A 21,294-nucleotide genomic window follows, 5' to 3' on the forward strand; every position below is an offset into this window, starting at 1 on the left:
TATTTTTTATTTATCCCCCCCCCCCCCCACCCCTCCTTTCAATTTCCATTCTGAGGTTTAGGAGGAAATGGAATGCTCGTCCCTGTGGGGGTGATGGCTTCCCCTTACATGCAGTCAATGAGTCCTGCTGTACTGAATCAGAGAATTGGCTTGCCTCAGGGCATTGTTGTCACTCTCATTGTGCCAGTTGATTGTGTGTGTGTGTGTGTGTGTGTGTGTGTGTGTGGGGCGCGCAGTGGCAACGGATGCAGACTAGAGCCCGCCAGATGCCGATCCCAATAGTCCTAGACCTAGATAGACCAACGATTGCCGATATTTTGACCGATATATTTGGAAAATGACTAACTTTTTTTATTTGGAAAATTAAATTTCTACTTGATAACCTTTAACTTTATTTGTGGTTGTCGATGCTGTGGTTCTTAAACTCTTATCATTTTTTTTTATCGTTTTATTTCATGTACTGCTTTCTGTCGCTCTTCTAGGTGAGCAGTTTGTGTCCAGAAGGAGAATGGTGTGCTGAGATGACCCGTGGCCCATCGCGTTCCCCCCAGAGGCCATCATCACCCTCCACCCCACAGAGCAGAGGAAAACCCTAGGGCGGATATGCGATCGGCTGGTCGGTAGGTGTGACGGACGGACGGACAGCGACAGCTCCTTCCTCTCCTCATAGTCATCGTTGGTCGTGCTCCCAGTGGACTCCTCGAGGCCCCCCATCTTCTTCTCTGCCATGGTGACATAACCAGCCCGACGCTATGAAGGAGAGCCAACGTGAGACGACCACCATCTCGTTTCTTTCCCCGGCCTGTGCGTCGACCTCCAGAGCTACAGACTGACCGTGTTGGTGACCCAGTTCCACGTTGCCCATCATTCACCTTCCAGCCCCAGAGCAGAGAGACCGTGTGTTCCCATACCAGGGGGGAGCGGTCGTCCTCTCCAGCCCCAGAGCAGAGAGAGCGTGTGTTCCCATACCCGGGGGGAGCGGCGTGTTGCCAGGCCGACGGGGCGGGATCCGTGATACGATGCTGGGATGCGTGACACGCCTTCGTCGGCTGGTCCGCCTGCTGCCCCTCCAGACCTCCCTCCTCCTCCTCTTCCTCTTCTGCGCCGTCAGCGTCTTCGTCTCCGCCTACTTCCTGTATGGCGTCAAGCGGGAGCTGGAGCCGTCGGGCGGCGGCGTCTCGGGCGCCGACGGGGGCGGGGCTTCGGCCGACTCCGGCGGCGACGACTCCCGGGTGACCCCGTCGCGGCTGCTCCCGCTGCGGAGCGTCCCGGGTGGGCCGGGGGGAGGGGGGGCGGAGGGCCTCCCCCCGGGAGGGGCCAGGACGGACCCCGTGGTGCTGGTGTTCGTGGAGAGTCAGTACTCGCAGCTGGGCCAGGAGATCGTGGCCATCCTGGAGTCCAGTAGGTTCCGCTACCGGACGGAGATCTCTCCGGGGAAGGGCGACATGCCCACGCTGACGGACAAGGAGAGAGGACGGTTCACCCTGGTGATCTACGAGAACATCCTGAAGTATGTCAACCTGGACGCCTGGAACCGAGAGCTGCTGGACAAATACTGTGTGGAGTATGGAGTCGGAATCATCGGGTTCTTCAAGGTTAGGATAACGCAGCACACGCGCACACACACACACACACACACACACACACACACACACACACACACACACACTCTTTTCCTATTTTCATTTCACACCTTCTAGCACTGTCCAGCTGGCTCGTGTGTCTCTACGGAGACAGGACTCACAAGGTTGGAAAGACTTGCCTGGTTCTCTCCCTCTTCTCTCTATCTCTGCCCTTCTTTTCTCATTCTGGCCCGGTCTCCTTTCTTTTTCTCTCTCAACCTCAGCCTCCCTTTCTCTCTCCTCTCTGGTATTAGTCCCTCTGGCTGTTCATTTTATTCTCTCTCCTCTCTCTCTCTCTCTCTCTCTCTCTCTCTCTCTCTCTCTCTCTCTCTCTCTCTCTCTCTCTCTCTCTCGGTAATCCCCAGCCGAGCCTGCTTGCCCGAGGCCAGTTTTCAGGTGGTCATGGTTTTAATCACCAACTGTGAGAGATGGAGAGAATATAGGAGGAGACGTGGGGCGTTGGGGAGAGGGAGGAGGTATAAAGTTCAGCGACTGCTGATGGGATTTGAAATGTGGGCATATCTGGGAATCGTGACAAAGACACACACACAGTGCGGCTCCACACCAAAACCTCCCTGGCAGTGTTTGCAGATCTCAGTGGGTAAAGAGATCTTTCTAATCGATGGCCATCGTGTGGGCACTTCAGAGTGTGGGCAAGTGTTAAGTTGATAATGCTCTGTTTTCTCAGTTCTCCCACACTGTCACGATGGTAGTGAGATGTTATGCAATAGGCACGGCACGGTATATGCAGAGAGATGTGACAGAATCTGAGAGCAGTGGCTAGGGAAGGGAAGGGAAGGGGACGTCTGGATAAGAATAAATCACCCTATCCTCCTCCTGTGAGTCTTCAGAGAACACAGCAGGGGCCGTTATTCATGGGGACTGAAAACTTTGAGGAGAGCAGATTGAGTGTGGCGGAGTGTAGAAGCTGTTTTGTGTATAATTGGTCAATTATGTCCCATCCAACTCGTCATCATCACCTCTTCATCTCTATGATGTGCAGTGATGATGTTTTGTTGACGGTGGCATTGCCTGTACAGTATTATTGTCTTTCTGGCTGTCTCTTTCACTTCTGTCTCTTACTTTAAAGGTAGGGTAAGTCCTATTGTTTTGGTTAATACAAAATGTTTTTAGTTAAAATGTAAAATCACTATATTCTGATAGTAATCATCGCTATATAGACTAGACCGTCTGTTCAGTAACAGGGTTCTATTCTATTCTATTCATGAGCTTAATTTTTTTAATGTTCCAGTTCCAATTTTGGCTGCTCATTTCTTTTGTGTGATGATTTTACAATTCCACTTGTTTAATCTGTATCCTGATTGGATGCAATTGATTGCTATTTCAGTTTCAGTTTCTGAAAATGTATTTTCTGTTTTTTAATAACAAAGCACACTTATTTTAGCCCAAGAAAATCACCGTCTCGCACTACCTTTTTAACTTTGTGTGCTCTGATGTTTTTGTTTCATCAAACCCTCAATCAGGCCAACGAGAACAGCCTGCTGAGTGCTCAGCTGAAAGGCTTCCCCCTCTTCCTCCACTCCAACCTGGGCCTGAAGGACTGCTCCGTCAACCCCAAGTCTCCCCTCCTCTTCATCACCAAGTCTGGGCAGCCGCTGCCGGGCCCGCTGCCGGGCGACGACTGGACCGTGTTCCAGTCCAACCACTCCACCTACGAGCCCGTGCTGCTGGCCAAGACGCAGTCCGCCGACAGCGTGGCGGCCATCGGCCAGAACAGCGCAGCTCTGCTCCCGTCGGTGGTCCAGGTAATTAATTAACCCCGTTCTGGACGACGGGAACCCCCCTTTTTGGTGTTTTTAAGCATTCGGTTATACTTTAGCTATTGAAAAATAGCAGATCTAAAGCTACTATACGAGCTTGTAGAGCTACAAAAAAAATGTATTGTTAAAATGTGGTGCAAATATTATACATTATATTTCAGTCTGTGACCAATTTGTTTGTGGGGTCCTCCACGTGAAAAACTTTGAGAACCACTACTATAGTAGCCTCGGAAACCCAGACGTTTTTATTTCCAGGGAGAAAAAGAAAGTCCACTTCAATTTGGCATAGAGTTGAGACGCAGACGTCGATCACTCTCTCTGTCGCTCTAATTAATTAGTCTCATGTCCAGCAGCTGCGCCTAGTTAATCTCGGCGGATCCAGTCTACTGACATATAGAAACGGGTTTTTTCCTGAAAACTGTCAGGATTTAGAAGACATTCATGTTAACCGTCCTCGGGTCTAAATGGGTTAATCAATTCATGCATTAGATGTATTGCCCTGTAGTGTTCTTGTTTACTGTAAATGATATATAATACTGTGTATGATGATATGATATAGTACTGTCAGTTCACACTGAAATTTGTCTTGCGACACAGCAGCCAAGTATGCAGAACACATATACACACATTTGACATAACACAAAGAACAAGACAATTTACATAGATAAAGACAAGAGCAGTATCCACCGCTTAGATCATCCTGTGGCTACTACAACTCCTGATTAAGGCTCAAGGTCGACTGGTGGACAAAGGACCTCTTTAGTCTGACCTTATTGTATGCTGGTACACCATTCTCCATACAACACATGCCTAGTATTAGAGGGCATATTCCTTGCTAACCTTAGGATGCTGTTATCATACATGTATGTATAAAGTTTCTGAAGTTGTTGTCCAACAATCTTTGAACAAATGTTCAGTTGTTGCAGCAGTAGTGTTCTTGCTTACTCACTGTACATCACCTCTGGACTAAATGCCTGCGTTGTGTCCTATAGGACCTGGGCCTCCACGACGGCATCCAGCGCGTGCTGTTCGGCAACAACCTGGCCTTCTGGCTCCACAAGCTGGTGTTCGTGGACGCCGTGGCCTTCCTGACGGGGAAGAGGCTCTCGCTGTCCCTGGAGCGCCACGTCCTGGTGGACATAGACGACATCTTCGTGGGCAAGGAGGGAACCCGCATGAAGGTGCCTGACGTGAAGGTAAGGTTCAGTCACAGCTCAAGTCCACGTGTGTTCCAACTCAATTTGGTTTTATTTATATAGCACGTTTAACATGGCCAAGTCAACCAAAGTGCTGTACAGGTTAAAAGAAAACAAAGAGCAAACAATGCAATATCATCATACTATAATTCTGACTCTGTCTGAATGTGTGTGTGTCTGTCAGAAACACTGCCGTATCTCCTCGCTGCCTGCACCAATCACTCCCACTTTTCACACAGGCATTGACCATAATAATATGGAGGTCTTAACGAAGCCCTTTGTTAGATTTTACACATTAATGATTAATATTAGTGAATTAAAAATGCCCTGCCCTGCAGGGGGGCAATATCTCACAACGGGTAAGGGCTAGTAAACATTAAAAGACAAATATAAACAGGAATAATCAGAAAACAAGGAGCAAACAAGTGCAATGTAAACGGACATTGGCAGGCAATATAAAAGGCACAAGCAAGCAAACAAACATTTGCCTCAGTGAGGGGGGAAGACGGGGCTAACTCGGCTGACACTCAAGGCCAAGGAGAAGAAATAAGTCTATAGCAGGGATTAAAACATATCTATGGACTGGGCGGCTCTGATATGTATGAGCAAATGATTCCAGAGCCTGGGGGGCAGCCGCGGCAAAGTTCATGCCTGTAGATCTATTCTTTTTAACACACAACACCCGACGACGTGTGAACAAAGAGTCTAGAAGCCAAGAGACTCTGGTGCTTTTGACCAAAGGAAATGTAATGAGAACAACACGCACGTGAGGTAATTAAATCCCTCTCCCTTGTTTTAACGGCGGTTGCCAGGCAACTCCGCCGTTCAATTCAACTTTTCTGAACCAAACGTAATCACCAACAAACCGCGACATGATGTTGTTTGCTGTTTTGTGGCGATTGAAGCGATCTGTGCGAGGGCCTGTAAATAATATGACCGCCAGTCGGAATTGGATTTGTGAGACTGACCAGCTGGTCAGGATCATGGCGGAGCAGCTGAAAACTGGACAGTTCTGATGGGGTGGGCTGATTGCCTGGTACAGCTACAAGTACACACTACAAGCCAGCAGCTGTGCTGTGATTGACCCTCCGCCTGAGGATGGTACATTTGTCGTGTAGCTATAGCCACCAAGTCGGAGAATAATTGCACAATAAGCAGAAAAGGAGAATTGTTCAGAAAACTTGGACACAAATTGTTTGTGTGTGTGTGGGGGGGGGGGGGGGGACCGGCGGGATCAGAGTGAGAGGAGGCTGTCACTAGTTAATCAATTGTGGAGGCTTTTGTTTCCTCGGACAGAAAATAGAAACTTGATAAAGTGTCTCTTATATATACCTAGACAGCAGTTAGTATACCAGAGCGGCCCACCGCAGCAAAGCCTTCCTTTTTTTTCATCTCTCTTTTTTTTTTGGTACATTTTGTTAGAATGAATTGACTGTCAAATACCCGTAGCAGGACCATTTGTCCAGGAGCTTATTGGTGTTTCACTTCCGACCATTCAGGAACAGGCACCAAATTGCCTCGGGTTCTCAGTACTTAGCCCTAGATCATGGACATGTTGCATATTTGTATGCGTTTGAGTGAAGGTGAACATTATTTACTTGATGCTGCAACGATGCAGCCTGACAACTTATGATGGATTGTTGTTCATGCATAGTAGAATGGTGATGGTCTATCATTTAGCCAAATGGAAATGGTGGTCATTACCAATAACAGCAAAAGTATCTTAAGCATTTGGACTACCATCCAAGTTACTAAAATCCCGGGGCGGCCCCGGCTAAATGTTTGACATTTGTACACTCCCAAGATAAACACAGAGGATTGTACCCTCGTGTAGGATTGGTATCCGTGGAGTAATGCCACTCAACTAGGGATCCTTTTTAGGGCAATTAAAAAGGTGGAGAATCACTGCTCTAGATATCTTGACCTAATCATGCGGTAAAAGGTCAGTGGACACTGGACAGTCCTCCTCTTCACCGAGACACAGTGGTGTAGGTACTAACGTTCATGAGGGATTTGAACAAGCCAGCCAGGGCAGGGCGTCCCCAGCCCGCCTTCCTCTACCAGTTAAAACCAGTCTCTTTTCCCCCTGAATGCTTTCGTCCCAGGATGCCTCCAAAAAGCAGAACAGAACTCCAGTGCTCACACTGTCACAGAAGCTCAGTGGCCATGAATATTTCAATGTGCCTCGAGACATGCAAAGAAAGAGAACTCCTTCTTCCGTCCCCCTCCTTGAGTGGAACAGACCCCCCTACCCTCCCCCCCCCTTAACACGCAGGCAGGGGGTAGTGGAAGAACTTGGGGAAGAGGCATCAAGCCTTTCTCACTGGCAGGCAGCAACAACTGCTAGGATGGAAGAATGAATCTCAGCCTGAGGGAGGGGAGGGGGGAGAGAGAGGATTACCAACCAGTCAAATGAAACAAACAGCCAAATCAGAGGGAGTGCAAAGAATAAGAGACAATGGATGAGAGACTGTGAAGTAACTTGGAGAGGGTTAATGTTGTCGCTTCGGTGTTCCAAAAAAGAAACTTTCAGAATAAAGACGCGTGCGTGCATGCATGCACGTCCACACACACACACACACACACACACACACACACACACACACACACACACACACATGCCTGGCTGGAAGTGTAAATGATGTGCATGTGGGTGGACTCGGTGGAGGGTGTGCGTGTGTGCTCATTATCGGGCCCGTTTACAATTTACACTTTAAGCGTTTAGCCGTTTAGCAGGCGCTGTTATCCAGAGCCACTTACTAGTATAAAGCGAGGCAAAACGCATGCAGAAGCAGAGAGAGGTCGTGTAGTGCCTCAGTAAACTAGGATCAAAGGTAAACCAGCAAGAAAAGTAAACCATGAATATACTATCAAAATAAGCATCTGTACACTAAACGATACCAAGTACACAATGAACCTGGCATCGGTCTAAAGTAAACCATGAATATACTATCAAAATAAGGATCTGTACACAGTACCAAGTACACAGTGAACCTACTGTAGCATTGGTCTAAATAACATATTTTATGGTCTGCTGTCTCCAAAATGTTCAATTTTGATGACTTTGATGACTGCCTCATCAAAGTTGGTGACTTTAGTTAATGTCAATTACTTGCACGAGAGGGGGTGGAGTTAGTTGCTTTAGCAGACAGTTTGAGGGTCCAATGGAGTTGAGAGGTTTTGTCCCAAGCCCTTTTTACTACTTTTCATTGGTTCAATATTTTAATAGTAGCCTACAATAATAATAGCACTGATTTATGCAAAAAGAAAATCTAAAACCTATTTTCTTTTTAAGTTGGGTGGTTTCCTTCCGACATCAACGGTATACTGTATATATATGTGGGTTGCCTCACTTGTTTAATAAACATAAAAAATACCTAAACTAAGACACAGCATAAACAAAGAGCCCCCCACTACGTATGATATAACATAGCAATTTGTTTTGTATGAATTGCTCGTTATATCATGTTCCTATCAAATGCCGTTTGCATTTTTATTGTCTAATATCGTCTAATAAAATAATCAATCATATACAGTGGGGCTCTTTTTTAAATGTTTGTTTTATATGCTGTGTCTTAGTTTTGGTATTTATTAATTTATGTTTATTAAATAGACTTGATGTTTTTATGTTGCACCGCAAGTGACTGAGGGGAAACGATATTTCATATTCTTTATGTATACATGTGACATTAAATATTGTGATTGTGTTTTCCGGCTCAGGCTCTACTGGAGACACAGAAGGAGCTTCGGACTCACATACCCAACTTCACCTTCAACCTGGGATTCTCTGGGAAGTTCTTCCATGCCGGTAAACTATCATGTCTCCTTTTCTTTGAGAGAGCCCCCTGTTTATTCAGCCTCTGCACTGATAAAAAACAAAACATGGCACCGAACTGACTGTGATAACGCCCGTAGATCTGTTGTTGAAGAACAAGTTTTCACATGCTCTTTATTTTCTCCTTATCTCGTTCTTCTGTCTCACTCTCATCTGAACTCTGTTCATTTCTACCCTCACTTTCTTTCGCTTTGCCCTTTTCCTTTATGTTCCTACTTAACTTGACTTTATGTTCATAATTAAAAGCTGGTATAAGCAATAATATGTCAACATTTTAATGACCTTTTTGGTATCCAGACGGCAAGCAATGGTTAAAGCGCTCCCAAAACAAATTTAGTCCCTGTGTCCCCTAGGGTAGGTACCCTCACAAAAAACATGCAGTAATCCTGGTCTCTAAACTGCCTCCCCCTGGCCAGCCGGGGCGCCTGATGGAGGGGAAAGGAACTGGTTGGAATAACGTGTTCCTTCCACGTGCTACGTCCAACCAGGGAAACTCCTCCCTGTCAGGTGTAAAGGAGCAACTTGGACACTCAGGCATGAAGGAAGCATGAGTTCAAGTCCGTTGCTCTCCCCATGTCCCCCATATATGAGGACTAGGTTGGTGGAGGGTATAGCCCAGGATCACATTAGATGATTGACACAGGGGTGAAAAATGGGTTACAAAATCGTGGGATAAAAAATATATAATTTTTTTGAAAAATCGAAGAACGACTGACATAGAAACATAGCTTTTTCAGAAAACTGTCAGGATGTAGTAGACATTTTTAGAATCTGATCTCAGGTGGGTTAAACACTAACATCATTGAGTGTTGTTCCCGAAGGTTCCGACGAGGAGGACCTTGGAGACGACCTGCTGCTCTCCTACGTGAAGGAGTTCTGGTGGTTCCCACACATGTGGAGCCACATGCAGCCTCACCTCTTCCACAACCAGTCGGTGCTGGCGGAGCAGATGCTGCTCAACAAGAGGTTTGCCATGGTGAGTCAGTCAGATGCTGCTCAACAAGAGGTTTGCTATGGTGAGTCAGTCAGATGCTGCTCAACAAGAGGTTTGCTATGGTGAGTCAGTCAGATGCTGCTCAACAAGAGGTTTGCTATGGTGAGTCAGTCAGATGCTGCTCAACAAGAGGTTTGCTATGGTGAGTCAGTCAGATGCTGCTCAACAAGAGGTTTGCTATGGTGAGTCAGTCAGATGCTGCTCAACAAGAGGTTTGCTATGGTGAGTCAGTCAGATGCTGCTCAACAAGAGGTTTGCTATGGTGAGTCAGTCAGATGCTGCTCAACAAGAGCACTCATCCGCTGTGCGCCATGAGCAGTGGAATCCATTCCCAATTTAGGCATTTCGAATCCACTTTATTTATAAGAGCACATTTCACAACTCTGGGTTTACAAAGTGCTGTAAAAACTGGTTGGAATAACGTGTTCCTTCCACGCGCTACGTCCAACCAGGGAAACTCCCCCCTGTCAGGTGTAAAGGAGCAACTTGGACACTCATATAGGCATAAAGGAAGCATGAGTTCAAGTCCGTTGCTCTCCCCTTGTCCCCCATATATGGGGACTAGGTTGTCGGAGGGGGTGTAGAGCCCAGGATCACATTTGATAATTGACACAGGGGTGAAAAATGTGTTACAAAATCGTGGGATAAAAAAAAATATATATATAAAAAAAAAAATGCTGTAAAGAAAGCTAAAGACACTGTAAAGCTAAAACATAGAAACAACAGCAAGACCACACAGTAAAAAAATAACACTTAATGACAAAGCCAAACATAAACCACAGAAACGCTCCAAACGGATCAAAAGCCAAGGTATGAAGGTGGGTCTTAACTCTTAAGGCGAGATTTAAGGCTCTGTTAACTCTGGTCTTTTAAACGTGCCTTCTTTGTGACCTCGAGATTCAACTGGCCTGAAGACTGCAATGGTGTACTATAAACCTTTATAAGATCAGAGAGATACTGAGGTGCCAGACCAAACAATAAAAACTCTAAAACGAACAGGGAGCCAAGTGAACAGGTGTAATATGATCACGCCTGCGGATGCCAGTTAGGATTAGCATTTATAGCAGCATGCAGCTCATTGACAAACTGAACAACCAATATGTCAATTTGAAGCTATGATTCCCTGCTTTCATGAGACATGAAAAAAAAAAAAAGTTATAACAAAAGTCCAATGACTTACTGTGTCAAGTTTTGTTACATTTTCCAAAGATTAATGAACACATCAAGGATAGAAAGAAAAATAAATAAATTAATATATACATATATACATATAAAACTGAAATTAGGAAAAACACTTGACATACAGGTGTGTTTTTTAAAAGCTGTTTAAAAGCAGGCACTGTCTCTGCTTGCCTAAGAGCCAAGGGGAGGGCAAGATGGTCTTTGAGAAAGCCAGTGTTTTTCCATTCATTTCAGTACAATACAGTTTCAATCAACTTGCTTGGACCTTGCTTGAGGTGCGTTTTATAATAGGACGTCAGGAGTGACTCTGTTGGAATTTTAGACTGGCTGCCACGGCCACAGTACTTTCCCCTTAAGGCGAGGCAACGCTACACCGGGGCTCCACCGGGCCCGTCAGCGTCGCGTCTCCGTCACCGTCAGGGAATGTAACCTTTTTAATCAATGAAGGGTGGCTCCACTGCCCGCGTTGCGTTGCGTGAGTGGATTAAAATTCCCCCGGTTCATTTTTTGTCGCACGCACGTGTGACGCGACGCGCCCGGTGGAGCACCCGTGTTACTTTATCTCTGAAGCCCGGAATGCGTGCAGCGACCGTGCACGTCTCCTTGTAGTTTAAAATGCGTGCAGCGACCGTGCACGTCTCCTTGTAGTTTAAAATGCGTGCAGCGACCGTGCACGTCTCCTTGTAGTTTAAAATGCGTGCAGCGACCGTGCACGTCTCCTTGTAGTTTAAAATGCGTGCAGCGACCGTGCACGTCTCCTTGTAGTTTAAAATGCGTGCAGCGACCGTGCACGTCTCCTTGTAGTTTAAAATGCGTGCAGCGACCGCGCACGTCTCCTTGTAGTTTAAAATGCGTGCAGCGACCGTGCACGTCTCCTTGTAGTTTAAAATGCGTGCAGCGACCGTGCACGTCTCCTTGTAGTTTAAAATGCGTGCAGCGACCGTGCACGTCTCCTTGTAGTTTAAAATGCGTGCAGCGACCGTGCACGTCTCCTTGTAGTTTAAAATGCGTGCAGCGACCGTGCACGTCTCCTTGTAGTTTTGTAGGTCTTTTTCAGTACTTTTCGCGATTCAATTCTGTGAAGTTTCTCAAGGCTCATACATACTCACCGCAGTGTAGTTTTTAAAGGGTTGGAAAAACTACACCATTACGTCAGTCGCGGTGATGATCAGCTATCACCGCGGACACAGACCCATCTCTCTGTTTTTACTATCAGACAAGTCTTTTCACTCTGGAGCTATCACCCCGTGATAGATCTAGAAGTTGGTCGAGGTCAATCCTTAAGGACATCACCGCGAGTATGATGGCCTCAACTCTTATCACCTATCACCAAAAACTGGAGTATGTATGAGCCTTCAGAAAGACCTCAGGTTTTTGTCTTTCAAAAAACTGCCGTAGGTTTGAGAATGCCTTTTTCATAATCGGCCTCAGGTCTAAATGGGTTAAATATTTCCAGTTCTGTGTCCCCTACGGTAGTAGGGTAGGTACCCTCACAAAAACATGCATAATCATGGTTTCAAAAATCGTTGGATAAAAATGTAGTAATAATTTAACTCAAAATGTTTCCAGTTTGATCCTCGGCCCCTGCTGGCTTTGTAACAACACTGACCACTTAATGGCTGACGATGAGCAGGTTGAGTGCCTTGTGTGGCTTCCTCTGCCGATGGTTTGTCACCGTATGTGAAGGGTGGCTGAATATAATGCACATTGTAAAGTGCTTTGGATAAAAGCACTACATAAAATGGCACCATTTATAGTTTAAGAAATGCCATACACTGCAGAGTAGTTACATTATTGTTGCCACAAATGGTCCCGGGAGAAAAGCTTGATTTGCGAATGAAAGGCAATTCTTCATGACTTATTAATCACACAGTTTTGTTGGTTCCGTTTTAAAAAATAAAGTAGTTTTAGACAAAATGCAAACAGACGTACAATAACCGTGACCGAATTGAACGAAGCTGTGAGTAGACAACATGTTTATACCGTTATGGTCCTTTAGCATTAAGTCAAACAACAGATAAAATGGTCAAGGATAGGCTTCAAGATATCTAGAATAACAAGAACATAACAACGCTGGCTCCAGATGGTCAAAGAGACAGACAGAGAAATGGTACAGGATTAAAATTTACAATTTAGACATTTAGTGTATACACTCTTAATCCTGAGTGATTTACAGCAAGAATAACGGTAATACATCAAATACATAGAAATAGTCATTAGGAATCAACAAGCTAAGAACCTAACATCAGTCTAACAGTAGAATATCTGTACAGTTAACCCATTCTGACCGGGAACCCATTTTGGTGTTAGCATCATGTTATGCTTTAGCTATTGAAAAATAGCAGATCTACAAGCTCATAGCGCGCCACCGAGTGGCGCGCTACGAGCTTGTAGGTCTGCTATTTTTGAAAAATCGAAGAGCGACTGACATTTTTAGAATCTGATCTCAGGTCAGAATGGGTTGATCAGACCAGTGTATGTCAAGTGGAAACCTCGTATGAATCTGATCTCAGGTCAGAATGGGTTAAGCTATGAGTATACACTATACTATAGAGTGCTATGTCTACATAAAATGCTATCTAAATTACATAAGTTTAGCCTTTGCATACGCCTGTTAAGGTCGTCTAGTCTAGTGCAAGTGCTATGGCAAGTGCTACAGGCTAAGATGGAGTCTGAAGAGGTGAGTTTTCAGACTATGGCAGAAGATTGGGAGTGATTCTGCAGCTCTGATTGCAAAGTTCATTGCATAGTTCACGAGCCAGAGTCTGGGGGCGTGTGCCGTGTTGTTCCGGCTGTTTTTAGTTCCAGGTCTTCGATGTGTAAATGTTCTCCTGAATGCTTGTCGTTCTCTCGTTCCCCAGGAGCATGGCATCCCGACCAACATGGGCTATGCGGTGGCTCCCCACCACTCCGGGGTGTACCCGGTGCATCTGCAGCTGTACGACGCCTGGAAGAAGGTGTGGGGCATCAAGGTGACCAGCACGGAGGAATACCCCCACCTGAAGCCCGCCCGCTTCCGTCGCGGCTTCATCCACAGTGGCATCAGTGTAAGGACACTCACTGTACTAGGGCTGACACCATCACACCTTTAAGGACACTCACTATACTAGGGCTGACACCATCACACCTTTAAGTTAACCATTCATCAGTGTAAGGACACTCACTATACCAGGGCTGACGCCATCACACCTTTAAGTTAACCATTCATCAGTGTAAGGACACTCACTATACCAGGGCTGACGCCATCACACCTTTAAGTTAACCATTCATTGTCACGCACGTCATTGTGATTAATGATTTAATTGTGGGGTATTTTTTTGCATTGAACATTGGAAACGTTACAAGTTGTATAATTTCTGTTTGCCTTTTTGGCTTCGTAATCACAAATCGCACACGACAAATATTTTAAATGCGCAAAGAAATCACTGACACATTTAACAATTTGGTATACATTTGTTTCTTTCCAAAATAAATGGACAAACTATAGCAGAAATAGTTGATGTACATTTGGTATATATTTGTTTCTTTCCAAAATAAATGGACAAACTATAGCAGAAATAGTTGATGTACAAGCTTACAACACGTCAATAAGTGACGTGTTGTAAACTTGTAGGATGAAACGATTGACGATCATGCAAACATATTTGCGATTATCTCAAATAATTGAGATTCTGTAATAACTGTGACGGGTCTACCGCTCACACACGTATTGTGCGGCTGCCATATGTCTTACGGCTGTGGCCGATCTCTTTTCCTCCCCTGTACTCTTATTTAGTTTCAGCTTATAGTTTTGTTCGTCTCTTCAGCCGCATGTAGCTCTTGCTCACTCTCTCCTCCATTATATCCGTCCGTTTCAATCTTTTTCAATCTTATTGTTGTCAATCCTTTTCTCTTTGCCATCCAACCTTTGCTCAACTCGAAGTCGTGCGGTGAGTACTGGGAGCTGATCGTAGGCGTTGCGCTTCACCTCAGCAATCCATCGCCTAGAGGCCTAGCGCATTGAGACGGGCATAGACTCCATCTCCTAGAGGCCTAGCGCATTGAGACGGGCATAGACTCCATCTCCTAGAGGCCTAGCGCATTGAGACGGGCATAGACTCCATCTCCTAGAGGCCTAGCGCATTGAGACGGGCATAGACTCCATCTCCTAGAGGCCTAGCGCATTGAGACGGGCATAGACTCCATCTCCTAGAGGCCTAGCGCATTGAGACGGGCATAGACTCCATCTCCTAGAGGCCTAGCGCATTGAGACGGGGATAGACTCCATCTCCTAGAGGCCTAGCGCATTGAGACGGGCATAGACTCCATCTCCTAGAGGCCTAGCGCATTGAGACGGGCATAGACTCCATCTCCTAGAGGCCTAGCGCATTGAGACGGGCATAGACTCCATCTCCTAGAGGCCTAGCGCATTGAGACGGGCATAGACTCCCCGTGGCACCCTGGCTGATACCGACAATAAGCCTCTCTGACTGACATACCTATTTACATAGGCGACAGAGCCTATCATCATCTCTATAGTTTAGTCTATAGCGTAACGGTATTATCAAACAGCCCTGTTGTCACGTGTAATTGTGTGACTTCAGCACCACAATGATGACTGATGTCAGTGTTGGCAAAGAAGGTAGCAAATGCTTGTACAAAGAAAATCACTGAAATGTCAACATTGTGAAAATGTAGCTTTTTGTTTTGCTTGGCAGCGCTTGTGTAACCTAAAGCTTGTGTAACCTAAACACCCCCCCCCCCAAAACACACGCGCACACACACACACACACACACACACACACACGCCTACCTAAACGAAGCTTTAGAGGATAGTATACCTTGTTTCTCATACATTTTAATTTTTGAAGACAACTGCTTTTATTCTATTTTGCCTCTTTTTGACTCTGGTGTTTGTTTTTTTAGGTCGTATCAAGCGTTTCACAAGTTAACTGAAGCTCGCTTTGAAAATGAACAAAAGAATGGAAAATGTTGAAAAAAATATTTCCGCAGGCTTTGACCGTGACCTTCCAGTACTGAAGGGAATTAATGACGCCTCAGTCCGCTGGTCCTTTTGTAGTGGGTTGCATTTCTTCATTCGGAATCTCTATATCTCAAGGACAACAGTTTGGACAGTCTCCACTGCTTACCCATGATTGATATTCAGTTCCCCAGACGCTCAAAACTGTAAACGCATTTCCATGAATTTCCATATAGACTCGGGAGTGGATAAGACGTTTGCCTTGGCTAGATGAGCAGCATAATATGAACGTTATTGAAAGCAAACGATGTGTGTGGGACAATCGGCTTGGGTATTGACTGCTCTGTATTCTGTGTGTGTGTGTGTGTGTGTGTGTGTGTGTGTGTGTGTGTGTGTGTGTGTGTGTGATTTCTGTATTTTGTGTGTTCATATTCCAGGTGCTGCCCAGGCAAACGTGCGGTTTATTTACACACACCATCTTCTACAAAGACTACCCCGGCAGTCCCAATGAACTGGACAAGCTCATCAACGGGGGAGAGCTGTTCCAGACGGTGCTACTCAACCCTGTACGTTAACACCAACAAACACCCGGTTGCTTGCTTACTACACCGACTGGGCCGTGTGTGAAGGCTCACGTTGCATTCATTCTAAACACTTTCAACTTGGCGTCCCTATTTTGGGAAACCTAGGGGCGTAATCATTGTAGGCTGAATAAATAAATAAAATCCATGTGTGGTAAATTACTGTAGATTAGTGGTTTTCAACCCTTCATATCATGGCCCATTTTTTATTCTGCATTTGAGCCACGGACGGACCACAATTTGTTGAGATTTGGCCTCAATTTAGCCTCATATTTTGTTATTGTTGGATACTATTTTGTTCACAATTCCATGCTATGTTGATGGTGGTACCACATAGGAAGCAAACGATCAAAATTACAATTCTTCTACATTCTATAATTGTGTAGACTTGTATATTAAGTAATGCAGATTTCATTTCAATTTACGCTCAAGATGTAAAGATCTAAAATGGTCCATTTGGTAACCAACTCTCCATCATTTAGCTGGGGAATCCCGAGAACCACTAATGTAGATTATTGAACGCATTCCCTACTTCACGCCTCCCACCTCTTCATCCCGTTCCTCAGATCAGCATCTTCATGACCCACCTGTCCAACTACGGGAACGACCGCCTGGGCCTGTACACCTTCAAGAGTCTGGTGAAGTTTGTCCAGACGTGGACCAACCTGAAGCTGCAGACCCTGCCGCCGATCCAGCTGGCCCACAAGTACTTCAGCCTCTTCCCCTCGGAGAGAGACCCCCTCTGGCAGGTGAGACGCTGAAATATGTCATGTCGCAGCTATGTTCACCTACCTCCACACCACCGTACGTCACCTTAGTAGACACTTTTTCATGATTGGCTGCCTCTAAGCCAACGGGAGACTTACCCATAATACCCATAGTCTGAACGGCATAAAACCCCATACTCTGAACGCTGCAACGTGAAGCAGAGGCTGCGGCACACACACTGATTATATGTTCATAAACGAGAGCAGTTATGACTGAGTCATTCTTGGTTTTTTTAATGTTAAAGCTTTCTTTTTGTCCTTACTGGGTGAACATTATTTTATTAATTTTATTTTTTGTCGGACCCAGGGTCTTTACTGACTGACTCCCCATTGTTGAAAAATGCATGCACAAATGGTAAATGGTGCATTTATATTGCGCTTTTATCCAAAGTGCTTCACATAGATTGTGCATTACATTCACCCATTCATACACAGATGGCAGAGGAAAGACCATGCAAGGCACCAAACCTGCACATCAGGAGCAATTAGGGGTTCAGAGTCTTGCTCAAGGACAATTAAACACTAACTCCAGCACGGGATCGAACTGGGAACCTTGTGGTTTCCATACGGCTGTTCTACCGGCCGCTCTAACCCCTGAGCCACTGCTGCATGCATCACCCCTCCAGGCTATGTGATGTATTGTACAGAGGTACTGTGTCCTTTGTTAGACGGCCACAGAGAAATCATCAAGGTGGCGTGTCAGAAATGACCTATTCTATATATCACCTTTTGAAACAGCGTAGCTCAAAGCCTCAAAGACCAAAAGCCCAATTTTTCCCTCAGCCAAGCTGGAATTCACCTCAAAGTGCATCCAGCAAATGACAGTTTTACACGCATGTAACACAGCCGTACAACAAACAGACATGGCACACAACTAAAGCATATGTACATTTAGTGCACACATAATATTGCATTAATTACATGTGTACATTAAATATAATATCTACACATATCCCACTGAGATGTATTACAGGTCTATGTAAAAGGAACAATCAAGCTGCAGCAAATACTGAACCTAGCCTTAAAAATCATTGGGAAGAGAGTAGAGACGGAAACTAAATGAAGTTGTATCTACAAGGAAGTACTTCGGGAAAAAAAAGCTGTCAAGATAGCAAATGACCTCCTCTCAACCACTCTGCAGCCAGTTCAAACTAGTTCCCTCTGGTAGACGGCACAAAGTACCAAAAGCTAACCGTAACATCTTTTTTTAAAAAGCCTTCATTCTTAATGCCATTAAGGCACTAACTGATACCATGTCTCGCTAGATTTGTTTTTAAGGTATTTGCCATGAAGATAATTGTGTAAGTGTTGTTGCTGTTTGTTGTTACTGTTGTTTGAGACCGAAGACAAATGTCCACATTGTGGACAATAAATTAAACTAACTGTCTTAACTTAGTCTCTCGCGACAGACTGTTGACTCACGTCAACTAAGAGGACGCTGTTTTTCATTTGTTTTGCCAATGGAATCCCAGATTGTTCTTAACAATAATGCGGTACATAGTCTTGTTGAACAATATTTACATCAAGCTTTTCATTTAGACCAACAAACCAAATTATAATGTGACATTTAATGTACAGTATATGCATGATTATTTTGATGAGATGAAGATAAATATTTTGTCTCTAAATTAGAGTTGGTACCGCTACCGGAACAAAACATCCGAGTACCAAACTCCCAATTGACACTATAGTCTGAACGAATGCAACAGGCCGAGCAAGTCTGACCCAGCACTGCAGCAAATCACCCAAAACAGCCCATCTACAAGCATAAATGACAACTGACGAGTTGCATCTATGATAAAAAAAAAAGGGGGTAAAATTAGTGGTTACTCAAAAAACAAACCGTCTCCGCCTCAACAAATGCTCATTCTTTAGTTTTGACTGATGCAGTTGCATTTGATTCATAGTATTAGAGAAAGAGACTGTGATGTCACTATATGGAAGGAGACTGAGACTCATGGTTGTCTATGCCATCCCCATGACCAACCACTAGGGGTCAGTAGTGACTGGGACTACAGTATAGCGGGGATCGGCATGATGACTATTTAGATCAAATCAAATCAATGACATCATCATCATCGCCAACCATTTATTTCTGGGTAGATGATGCTGACAGCGTCTCATTGGAACAGTTCGATATTTATTGACTTATATCTTGTTCTAAATATCCACAGGTTGACAAAGTAGACATGGGTTAATATTCTGGACACTTTATTCTATCTTGTGAAAACCTCCATTTGACATTATAGCCGGAAATACACATTTCCAAACCTTCTGATCTGGTCTATAGGCAGGGGAGGAGAAAAAAAAAAGATTACATTATCGGTTGCCCACTCGCCCTCTCTGATGGTTTACATGTTTTGTGTCGTTTCATTCAAGTTCATTAACAGAACTTTGAGCCATTGTTTTCCTCACCTCTCTCTGTGTGGCTACAGGATCCCTGTGAGGACAAAAGGCACAAGGACATTTGGTCCAAAGAGAAGACGTGTGACCGCTTTCCCAAGCTGCTTGTCATCGGCCCTCAGAAGACAGGTGAGACGGAGCACCAGCACCACCTACTGGTTGGCAACGGGTGAAAAATGTATGTCCAGATTTTAGGCGCCTGACACATATAAAAGACAGCTAGCTGTCTTCTGTGTCTTCTGTATGAGACAAGCTTGCTCCATGGGGGGGGGGGGGGGGAGGAAAGCAGAAGACAGCTATGGAGCAAACTTGTCTCGTCAAACCATGTGACTCCCATTGAAAATGCATTGCAAGCCGTGCGACACACAGGAGACACCGAGGAGACAGCTGTCTATGTGACAATTTTGAGTGTTTGTGTAAACACAAACATTGCGTAACAACACATTGAAGGCGAAGGTGAGGATGCAAATTCTGAATGGTCGGAATGACGGTTAAGCTTAAGTTAGGGTTTGAGGTAGCTTATCGGTCTAATGACAGTCGGACCAATAGTATACTTTAAGCTAAAGCCTGTAACACGGGCGCATGCTCGTTTTGTGCACACGCCCACGGCTGACCAAACCTGGGTTGTGGTGACTTTTTTACACTACGCGCCCCGCGCCCCTCATGAGCAGATCTGGAGCAGACCAAACGCCTTAACCCTCCCCCACTTTTTGATACACGCGTCCATGTCTCTGTCTCCGTTTCCAGGGACCACAGCCCTCTACCTGTTTCTGGGCATGCATCCCGACCTGACCAGTAATTACCCCAGCAAGGAGACCTTTGAGGAGATCCAGTTCTTCAATGGACACAACTATCACAGAGGGATCGACTGGTAAAACATAGAATAATATCATTTGTTCTGTCAAGTGGTTCAGGGTAGTTGCAGATAATGGAAGTGGAACTTTGGAACTTATTGGATAAAGGAACTTTGTGCAGTTTTGATGATCTGAATACAATCACACCCTCCATGGCACATAATTAAAAGCCACTGACAGAGTAAACACAGGGTGTGTAGCATAAAAGATATCGTATGCATTAAGTGGAACTTGTAACAGTCTCTAATACCTTTTTGTGTGTGTTTGTATTGACTTGTACCAACAGGTATATGGAGTACTTCCCCCTGCCCTCCAACACCAGCTCAGACTACTACTTTGAGAAGAGTGCCAACTACTTTGACTCTGAGGTCGCTGCACAGCGGGCCGCCGCTCTTCTGCCCAAAGCCAAGATCATCACCATCCTGATCAACCCAGCGGACCGGGCCTATTCCTGGTACCAGGTGGGTCTCAAATAGGGCTTAGGGTCCACATATTTATGTGCCATTATTTCAGCTCTTTTTTGGGGGGGGACAACATCAGTATGTCCCGTTTTGTTTTTAACCACTTCCAAGCTGCCTTGATATGGGAATGTCATTCATGGGGGAAATTCGGGTAATGGTTTAAAATGAAAGGGAAAAAAAACATTGCGTTGTGGCATGTTGAGAGCTTGTACATCGTTCGGCGAGGTTTAAATTTTTGTTTCTAAATTGTTCTCAAATCCATCCATACATCCTCAACCAAAAATGTGTTTCCTCCAACTGCGCCTTGGTCTGCCCCGGGGTCTCCTCCCAGTGGGACGTGCGTCGAGGACCTCCCTAGGGAGACGCCCGAGAGGCATCCTAACCAGATGCCCGAACCACCTAAGCTGGCTCCTTTCCAGGCGAAGGAGCAGCGGTTCTACTCCGAGTCTCTCGTGTGAAATAGAAACTTTAATTAGATCAAAGTTCTCCAAATTGATTAGTTCATTTTGGTCAAGTCATTGGTGATCGTGGCATTATATAATTTATAAATCATGATTTAGCGTGATTTGGAGGCCATAGAACAATGCTTTATGTTCCGTCTTCACTAGAGAAGATATTGATTCTCTAGTGAGTGGCAGAATTGTAGACCTTGTCAATA

General features: G+C 45.1%; 1 protein-coding gene across 3 annotated transcripts in view; it reads left to right on the forward strand.

Annotated features, from left to right (window-relative positions):
• The window catches only part of ndst1b (N-deacetylase/N-sulfotransferase (heparan glucosaminyl) 1b), an 81,896-nt gene that overhangs the window by 54,343 nt on the left and 6,259 nt on the right, over nt 1-21,294 (forward strand). For 2 of the 3 annotated variants that reach the window (XM_080773635.1, XM_080773636.1), the window contains 11 exons: nt 483-1,595; nt 3,107-3,388; nt 4,396-4,599; nt 8,320-8,407; nt 9,256-9,410; nt 13,472-13,657; nt 16,008-16,136; nt 16,718-16,900; nt 19,354-19,450; nt 20,069-20,192; nt 20,462-20,636. In XM_080773635.1, the coding sequence (XP_080629761.1) occupies nt 1,020-1,595; nt 3,107-3,388; nt 4,396-4,599; nt 8,320-8,407; nt 9,256-9,410; nt 13,472-13,657; nt 16,008-16,136; nt 16,718-16,900; nt 19,354-19,450; nt 20,069-20,192; nt 20,462-20,636 (2,199 nt within the window). In that variant the 5' untranslated portion in view covers nt 483-1,019. The remainder of the gene's footprint in view (nt 1-482; nt 1,596-3,106; nt 3,389-4,395; nt 4,600-8,319; nt 8,408-9,255; nt 9,411-13,471; nt 13,658-16,007; nt 16,137-16,717; nt 16,901-19,353; nt 19,451-20,068; nt 20,193-20,461; nt 20,637-21,294) is intronic. The other variant, XM_080773637.1, reaches the window with a different exon arrangement.

The sequence above is a fragment of the Protomyctophum bolini genome (assembly GCF_963924005.1).
Source record: "Protomyctophum bolini genome assembly, chromosome: 10".
NCBI lineage: Eukaryota > Metazoa > Chordata > Actinopteri > Myctophiformes > Myctophidae > Protomyctophum > Protomyctophum bolini.